Raw genomic sequence first — 10,033 nt, forward strand, 5'->3', positions numbered from 1 at the left:
GCATGCTCTGTTCTAGAATTTACAGTCCTCCAGGGAGGGTGAAGCAAGCACAAATCTGAAATTGTGCCCATGTCCAATCTGTCCTTCTGCTCCTGCACTCAAGTAAGATAAGACTATTGACCAACCACTTTGCTCTCAATGTTCACTCCAGCACAGGATTCCTGGATCATCTCCCAGAACAAGTGGCCTAGAAAATATATTTTCCTTATCCAAGGAAATGCACAGGCCACAAACACATGTGTATGTGATAGGTTTCCTTTAACTCCAAAAAAGGAGCTTGAAGTGAGATGCCAAAAAGCAAGAATGACAGATGGCCCTTTCAGGTGCTAAGCAGGGACCATTCAGGAAGACATCAACTGCCCTCAGGTGGTGATCCCAGCTTGTAGCACAGCCTGTTTAATAATGGGAAGGCTCTGTTCATTTTACAATACCCCAGTGACAGAACTAGAGGTTTTATTACTGCATATCCAGTGATATCCTAGTACGTGTTTCCATTTCTCCTCTTTCCAGCAGGCAATGAGATCCATTCTGTCCACTTCACTACAGCACACAAAACTGACTGCCTTAGAAAGGAACTGTGACAACCTGTATGACTTAGAAGATTCTTCCTCTCTGCCAGGTAAATTCAGCTCTTGCTTTGGGTTAAAACCTTTCTGCCCCTTAAGACCTGCATTCCAGCTGAGGCATCTAGGCAGCAAACCGTTCTCACATGACAAGAGAGTTATAAACCTAACAACTTTTAAGGACATCATTTCAGGGTCATACTAAATTTTGACAGCTCTGCATACTATTTTTATGCACAATGGCTTCAAGGATTAGAACATCATCTTTCAAATCCACATCTTCACAGTTTCAGTATGGTAATGGAGAATACAACTTTGTAGGTTTCAAAGTATCTACAATATGAACATTCCCTATTTGCCATAAGGACTTCAGTTTAATTGATTATCTCCGGATGCCTCAATAACATCTTGTGAAGTATCATGCATTAAAAGGCAAACATCATGTACAGAATTCCAATCAAAATGTGTTGCCATTCCTCCATTGCATTTTACAGAAAAGCAACAAAATTAGAAGCTTGATTCTGGCCTTACCTCTGCAGACTGACAAAATTATCCAGATACATAATACTTAAACTTGTACCTATAAACCACAAAGAAAAGAAGCTCCCCAGAAAGACCTCTACTTCAATCATAACTTTTAGCAACCACTTGGCTGAGGGCTTCAAGACCTTTTCAGAAATCTCAACATATGTTTGTTCTGTATATTCTAAGACATTTGTTGCAGCTAGTGTCAAGACACAGGATGCTGAGCTAAATGAACTTCTGGTCTGCCTTAGTATGACAGCTTTCAAGTACTTTTTTTCTATTCAGTGTATCTAACCATACACACCTTATCCAAAGCCCCAATGGAATCCTGCAGTTCCTATCCAGAGGCAAAACAGTGTGCTAATAAAAAGACAAGTGTCTTTTTGGAACATAAAAATCAATCTGGAGCACTAACAGTGACTCATTTCAATGAAGATATTAACCTTTTTCCCAAAACAACATTATAAATATACAAAGTCTACCTGCCATTGATTTATTTTTCTTTCAAATATTTTAGGTTCATACACACCAAATGACTCATCTATGATGCTTTCTATACAAGAAACAACAACTACTTACCTCTTTTGAAGAGCCAGGTGCTTTCTGCAAATTATCTGTCTGAGCTGAAATGCTTTCTGTCACAAAAGCTATATGTTCTGCTTTAAGTAATTTATCAGGATAAATAAATGGAGAAATGAGAAGCAGACTCCATCTGTTTAAGTCATCAAGGAACTGCAAAAGAAAGGAAAGAAAAATAAGTCTGCAGAGCAAGCATCTGATTTAATAATTCATTTTTACTTTATGCTCAGCCTAAATTAAAACCTGACCCTTAAACCTTAAATGAATGGTCTCTACCAATTCATACTCCTCATTAGGAAAAACAGAAAAAATGTCTGAGCCATTATCAGGAACACATAAAAATACAGCTAAAAGTGACAAACAAGCTTTTAAGCCAATTCAGACTCCAGCTTTTGGATTTACAGGAAAAGTTAATAAGCAAGTGGGCTGCAAGACCACTATGCCACTGGCAGTGCCTATTGTGGGCCATTTGCCACTGACAATATCACTCATTCAACCTGACCTTCCTCTCCCACTCACACTGCAGTTCTCCTCGCCCCTTCCTTCCTGCTCCTCACCTGACCACACAAACCCATGGTCCTGCTGTCTCAGTTGTCATAGCTGTAGGGCACTGTCTGCTGCTTAGCAGGGATTGAGAAAGCAGTCATGACACACAATCTGCCTGATCAGTCACTGTAGCCCCTCTCCCTGGGAGCAACATTCATTCTGATTGAACATCTTCAAGGAAGCACACAGCCCCACTGCTAAGTCATACATGCTCTCTCTACACCCATCTGCCAAAAGACCAACCAACCTATGAGACACAGGTGATCCAAGAGCTGTATACTCAGTAGGTTTAATTTTTAGATGTAATTTACAAAGTTTCAGGACTTCCTCTGTGAAGCCAGTTATATAAAGGCAGTTCTAATAAGCCATTTGAAAAATCTTTTTTAAAATGTTTGAAATAAAAGGAGAAGGTACTTTTGGGGAAAAAAATCAGGGAGGTCATTCTGCCCCTATACACTGCACTGGTTAGGCTGCACCTCGAGTACTGTGTCCAGTTCTGGGTTCCTCAGTTTAGGAAGGAGGTTGACTTGCTGGAGCCTGTCCAGAGAAGGGCAACAAAGTTGGTGAGGGGCTTGGAACACAAGCCCTATGAGGAGAGGCTGAGGGAGCTGGGGTTGCTTAGCCTGGAGAAGAGGAGACTCAGGGATGACCTTATTGCTCTCTACAACTACCTTCAGGGGGGTTGTAGACAGGCAGAGGTTGGTCTCTTCTCCCAGACAACCAGCACCAGAACAAGAGGACACAGTCTCAGGATGCACCAGGGGAGGTTTAGGCTGGAGATTAGGAGGAAGTTTTACACAGAGAGAGTGATTGCCCATTGGAATGGGCTGCCTGAGGAGGTGGTGGAGTCACCACCATTGGAGGTGTTCAGGAGGAGACTTGACAGGGTGCTTGGTTGCATGGTTTAGTTGGTTGGGTGGTGTTGGATGATAGGTTGGACACGATGATCTTGAAGGTCTCTTCCAACCTGGTTTATTCTATTCTGTTCATTTGCAGCAAGCTTACTCCTTCAGCATGTTACTCGAAGTTTAGAGTTAATGCTGCAACTCATTCAAAATTAATTTGTCCATAAGGTTCACTTGTACAAACATTTCCTGCATTAAACCTGCATTAAATATGGTTCTCTCTTGTCTTCACAAATGACTAAATAATGCTCAATAGCTGGAATGAGTAGACAAAAAACCCCCAGTTTTAAGCAGCTCAAAGCTTCTCAATGCATAATCTGATCCCACACAATATTACATCAAGTTTTACATGGATATTGCACTGAACTTTATTTTTCTGCCATATTTTAAAAGTGGCAAAGATTAGAAATAAGTATGTTGCTACTACTATATGAGAAATACATGCTTTGCACCTTCAGTAAATTTATGTAGAAACATGAGAGGATTTCTCTGTATCACACTAAATGTGTGCATCAGTCCACATCTAAAATGAAACTACACAATATTAAATCCGTGGGGATAGATTGACTTAACTTTCTGTGCTTTACTGAAAACAGAAACTGCAAGAGTAAACACTGCTGCCTTCCACAGGAAAGTGAACTGAACTCATAAAGCTTTGTATTATCTTAAGCATCCAATTTGATTAAAGCTCAAACAAAACTTTACAGGTTACCACTTATGGCTTGCTAGTATCTTATCTAACAAAGTTACTGATTACAATTCTGAGCCAGTTGTACCTACTCAGAAAGCAAATTATCTTAGCTAGCTCCCTAGAAGCTGAAAAAGCACGCTAACTATCTTCTCTTTACTGTGTTCACAGATGATGTAGACAGCACCAGTGATGCTGCCTCTATCTTTAGTGCAGCCAGATCAGCGGCCTTATATGCCACCCTACTGAGCCTGGCAGCTTCCACAGGGATTATGAAAGTCAAATGCAACTAGTAACTTTTGATACATATTTTTAAGAGACAAACGTATTTGGAATAACAACATTGACTCCATGCCAAGCTTAAAGCCAAGCTACAGTTCCCTAAGGGCTTCCTAACTCCCAATAATACAGATAAACTAACAAGCTTATAAAATCAGTCTGCACACATAACATTGCTGACAGAAGAAAAAATGTTCTTACTGTGCAAGGATGGAGGAGAAGCTATTTCAAAAGTGAGCAGAAGGGAAGGAAAACACAGCATAAATTAGTTGAAATATTATTTACAACACAATGCTCCAGGCTGACTGAGGGAGAATTCCTCTAAACACATGAATAATTATTTGATTTTGGTTTTAAGAGCCTTATCAAAATGTGAATTAAGTATTTTACCTTTCCTGTCAGAGATTATGAGACTTTCACCATCATTTTTAAGTGTGAAAGAAGCTGGCTATTTTTAAACAAACTCCATTAGCACTTGTGATCTTATTTTCATTGCACCAAAAATATGCTCTTTGCCCACTGAATTGGAAAAGCTTCTCTGCTTCTTAAAGAGTAGCACCTAGCCAGTGACATGTTTCATAAATACATCTCAGTCACACGTATTTAAGTAAAATAACTTACTTAAGCAAAGTAACTTCCACAAACATACGTATAAATCACCCAAAAAAGAGAGAACAGGAAAATTCTCATCCACATGAATTGACAAGTTTAGACAAATCCAACATTCATTTAAATAATTTCACATAATTTAGAGTGGGTGCCAGAGGAATTCCACTTCTAAACCTGAAAATCAGAAGTGAGCTTTCAGTTTTTCATGAGATGGCAAGTGAAACTTGAGGCACAGCATTTTTCCCACTGTCACGGGCTACCACAGGCTCACCCCACCCTCCTCCCTTACAGTACATCTGCACAACAGTGATTTTCACAGAGCGTGGTTTTGATGTCATTTTCCTCACTTGAAACAACGTTTTGTATCTGAAGAAGCATACAGCTCTTCCTGAACCAAAAGCTCAATTGAGATTCGACTGCGTTTTAAATCTCCGATGCGCTGAGTGCAGAAACACAGCATATATCTTTAGACTACAGGCTTATATGTGCTAAAAGCATGTTACAATTACGGAAATACTAACAAGTTCTCCTACGTGATTCTATTGCTATAGCTGTACTTAATAAAGCTGCATATCACAGACATATAGTAATAAATCTCAGCCTACTCCCTAAGCCGACAGGCTATATACTAGTGAGGAGATCCAACTACAACTGTACTTTTTACCAAAGCAATTACCTGGGTCTTATCTAAGATAAGTTGCGCTGTGACAGGCCCGGGAAGCTACAGAAGTTATTTTTCAGGGACAAGTCTCAGACCGCTGCTGACAAGCTCGCTGTCACACGCCGAACGAGAAAGCGCAGCCCCGAGCACTGCAACCGCGGCTTCCCTTTCCCTCGGGCTCCGCCACCTCTGCCCACCACAAACCCCATCTCCCACCTCCCGCTGCAGGAGGCGCGGCCAGGCGCGGAGGCGGGGGCGGGGAGGGTCGCGTAGTTCCGCCAGCACCAGGCGGAGAAGGCAGCTCGGCGTTGCCACGGTAATAGGGACGATAGCCGCCGGCACGCCTGCTTCGCTGCCAGAGCGGCCCAAGCCACCGCTAGGTGAAGCGCCTCCCAGGCTTGAGCCCACGGCTCAGGGGCGGTACCTGCGTCTCGTCCGTGAAAAAGACTTTGTTCCCTATCCTGAGGCAGACTCGCTCCTCGGGCGGCACCTGCATGTGCAGCTGCCGAGCAGGGGGGGCCGGGGCGCCGCCGGCGCAGCAGCAGAAGGTGAAGGAGTAAGGGGAACGGTGGAGGCGGCGCACTGTGCGGCGGATGAGCGCGGCCGAGCAAGGCCCCCAGCGCGCCCATAGGTAGAGGTAGCAGAGCGTGATCAGCATGGCGCACACACCCCTCCTCCTTCCACCTCACCCCTCCCCCGCGCCTGCCCCAAACAGAAAGAGGCGAGCCGGTTGGACGAGCCGGCCGGCCGCTCTGATTGGCTGGAGGCCTCGCGCGCTCGGCGCCCTTCCCTTTTCAAACGCCGGCGGGGAGCCTCAGGGCACTTGGTATAATCAAAGGATTGCTCCGGTTGGAAAAGATCTCCAAGATTATCGAGTCCAACCACCGGCCTAACACCACCATGGCCATTAAATCATGTCCCGAAGTGCCATGTCCATGTGTTTCTTAGACATTTCCAGGGACAGGGACTTCACCACCCCCCTGGACAGCCTGTTTCAATTTCTGACCATCTATTTAGTAAAGAAGTTTTCCCTAATACCCAATCTAAACCTCCCTTCTGCAGCTTGAGGCCATTTCCTCTCATCACCTGATACTAGGGAGAAGAGACCGACCTTCACCTCACTACAGTCTCCCTTCAGGTAGTCACAGAGCGCAATGAGGTCTGTCTTCAGCCTCCTCCAGACTAAACAATCCTAGCTCCATCAGCTGCTCCTAATAAGACCTGTTCTCTACACACTTCACCACCTTTGTTGCCCTTCTCTGGATATGCTCCAGCAACTCGATGTCATTCTCGTAGTGAGGGCTCCAAAACTGAACACAATATTTGAGGTACAGCCTCATCAGTACAGGAGCTTGATCACTTCCCTACTGCTGCTGGCCACACTATTCCTGATATAGGCCAGGATGCTGTTGGCCTTTTGGCCACCAGAGCACGCTGCTGGCTCACATTCAGCTGGCGGTCAAACAGCACCCCCAGGTCCTTTTCTGCTGGGCAACTTTCCAGACACTCTGCCCCAAGCCTATAGCATCACATAGGGTTCTTGTGACAGAAGTGCAAGACCTAGCACTTGGCTTTGATAAACCTCATAAAGCTGACCTTGGCCCATTGATCAAGTCTATCTAGATTTCATTGCAGAACCTTCCTATCCTCAAGCAAATCAACACTGCAATCCAGTTTGGTGTCATCTGCAAACTTCCTGAGGGTGCACTCAATTCCCTCATCCAGATCATTGATAAAGATATTAAGGAGAATTAGCCCCCAATACTGAACCCTGAAGAACACCACTAGAGATCAGCCAACACAGTGTTTCAAGGAATTCTGCAGCTTCTGCTCTCTAAAGCTAATGCCATCCTGATGGGTAATGGGTTCAGATGCACCCAAGAGATCCATGATGCGATCAGGGGTTGTGTGATGTGCCCGTCAGTTCTGTACATCACACACAGTGTAATCTGTAGCATGGATGCAATACAAGCAACTGAACTCAATGTTTCCACTATGGAGACTGGTTTGTTACAGTGTTTGTTGCATTTGACCTTGTCATTAGGAGTCACGGAAAAGCGTTGTGCTGGGTTACACCCATCCTGGAGGAGGGTTGCGAGGGCCCTGCTCCCCCACGGGACAAAAGAAACCTGATCCAGGTGAACAGAGAGGGACTTGGTTTCCCCCTCCCAGGAGGAGGGGTCCCCCGGCTCAAAGGTGGTTTATTCCACTCCCCCTTCCTGTCCAGCAAGTCTACAAAAAGGAAGATGCTGCAGCCATTTGCTGTCTTTGCTCCCTTTCCTCCTGCCTTGCCTGTTCAAAAGGAGCAACAGCCACTGATGGCCTCCTGGTTTTGCCACAGAGCCAGGCTTGGTCTTTTCCCTGCCACATCCGTGCTTCTCTAAAGGACTGAAATCCACATACATCAAAAGAGATATAAGGCCATCCAAATATGGTTTTGCATATTTTCCCATTCATCCTTATTCCTTACCCTTGTAAATCCTCCTTGTTGCTGCTATATATTTTGTTTAAAAAATTTACTTCTACTTCCAAACTGACTCCAGATTATTTTTGGTAGATTTACCTCCTTCTCTTTTTCCCTACCCATTTTTATTTCTTTCGCTCCTTTTTCCTTATCAGGGAGGAATTCTCGGTTTGCTACCATCTGAGCTCTTAAACTCTAGTTAAGGCACAAACCACTACAAGTGCATATCTAGTAGGCACAACAGGGAGCTAAAGTATCGTTTGTTTCCATGCAGCAAGAAAAGATCTCATCTTCCTCACAAACGGCTCCACACTGCCACCTAACTTTATTTCAGGGTTCACGGTATCCTACAAGAAAAGAATCTCTTCTGTCACAGAATCAGATGAAGACACCAGATTCCAGGTCCTGTACCTGTTCCAGTGTTGCCCTCAGAGGGCAAACTGGGCACAAACGTACGCATTTGATTTCAGATGCTTCATTTGATTCAGTGAACAAGAAAAATGAACTCAGGGCTCAGCAGGCTGGTCATTGAAGACAAAGTGAATCTGGCTTAGCAGCCTGTTGGGGAATAAAGCCTGTAGGATTTGCATGTGCCATGCATGCTGCAAAAACTGCAGAAGATGCAACAGTGGTTGCAAGGTATCCTTTACTCCTTTGGTATGTCAATGCATGAAATTTAATAAACAATTTCTGTATTTTCTATATTTTATAGGGAAGGTCGTCACAACAGTGAGCTCTGTGAAGACATCAGTCTGATCCTAGCCAATATTTAGCAGGTGAGTGAAAAGAGACGTGGAAGGAAAAAAAAGTGGCAAGAGAAAAATGCTGGGAAACTAGAATAAAGAAGCCTACACCAAGTTGCAGCTGACTGATACACAAAAACTGTCTCCTGAACAGGATGTGAAGGCACTTCCCCCTGCATTATTTTGAATCCAAAGCCTTGTATACGCTTGGAAATGTACAAAACTAGGTATTCTAAAACAACAGCTCTCTAAATGGATCTCCAGCAACAACATGCTGGCACTGTAGATAAACATGGAACAAATTGACCCTGCACATTTTGAAGCAGGCATCAATATGAGAAAAACCCTCCACTAGTACTATGCCAGACATTTTTCCTTCTTCAAATCTACATTCACACCAGAAGCTTATCCAAAATGGTAGGCATTGCATCATTTTGATTTCCACAATGTATGGCAGAAACAGGTGGCAGTTTCAGTTGGTGGGTCAAATAACTTAAATGATTTCCCTTCTCCATCTCAAGCTTAAGAAACACTAGCCTTGTGCTGCTGCTACGTCTTGTGCATATTCTACAGAGAGGAACAAAGTCTCCCATGGTCCTAAGCTGGCATTCTACACTGTTCCTTTGTGTGACTTTCTTATGCAGGAAGTCTAAGTACTTACCCAGGCACATCAAAAGAAAGAAAACAAGCAAAGTATACAACCTCAAAAGAAAGCTTTCAACTTCGGAATTCACTTTCTCTATAACAGTTCAACAGCACATGCATTGCTGACCTGCAGAGCACACTGCAAAGCACAACTGTTTATATAACCTTTGCACGATGAGGAGCAGGCTTTGCTTAATCCTGTAGTGGCATCAAATGCAGCCAACTTTAAGGCTCCTTTACTCTGGAAATGTTTCTGAGTAAATGAGAAAACCAAACCAAAACTTCATGATGTAGTGGAATTTATACACAACAGATAGGCAAAATCAGTCACCGTTTTAAAACATTCTCAGAATAATTTGAAACCATAAACTTGCTGTGGGTTTTCTAGCTTCTATTCTAGTGTAGCTTAGATGGATTAATGGCAAGATTTGATTAAAAGGTTTTCATTATCATTGTTATTGTTAACCTAAGGCCTTGTATGCAACAGGAAATATACTATAATAGGTATTCTAAAATAGCTGTCAATTGGTTCCTCTTTATAGAAGGGTGGAAGAAGACTTGGAAAGAAACAGTGAGCAATAAATTGGTTCCTCTTTATATAAGGGTGGAAGAAGACTTGGGAAGAAACAGTGAGCAATAAATTAGATCTCAGACTTCCCAGAACATCATAAGGTTTTGTCATAGAGAAAAGAGTAAAGAAAGCTATTGCAAGATGCTGAACATACACACACACAAGAAGACATGAAATTGTTTAAATAGATTATGAAAAACTCTGATGAAAGTAACTAGTCTAAATGTGTATTTTCTACTCTTTAGCTTGGAGAAT

At 43.2% G+C, this 10,033-nt stretch overlaps 1 protein-coding gene across 1 annotated transcript in view; it reads right to left on the minus strand.

The window, feature by feature from the left end:
* The window catches only part of HLCS (holocarboxylase synthetase), a 126,834-nt gene extending 120,809 nt beyond the window's left edge, over positions 1 to 6,025 (minus strand). The window contains exons 1-2 of the mRNA XM_068144595.1: positions 5,780 to 6,025; positions 1,668 to 1,820 (exon numbers count right to left, since the gene is read on the minus strand). Of these exons, the coding sequence (XP_068000696.1) occupies positions 1,668 to 1,820; positions 5,780 to 6,013 (387 nt within the window). The 5' untranslated portion in view covers positions 6,014 to 6,025. The remainder of the gene's footprint in view (positions 1 to 1,667; positions 1,821 to 5,779) is intronic.
* Between the last annotated feature and the right edge of the window lie 4,008 nt (positions 6,026 to 10,033).

This window comes from Melanerpes formicivorus, unplaced genomic scaffold, assembly GCF_026170545.1.
Source record: "Melanerpes formicivorus ecotype bairdi unplaced genomic scaffold, bMelFor1.0.p_v2 SCAF_11, whole genome shotgun sequence".
NCBI lineage: Eukaryota > Metazoa > Chordata > Aves > Piciformes > Picidae > Melanerpes > Melanerpes formicivorus.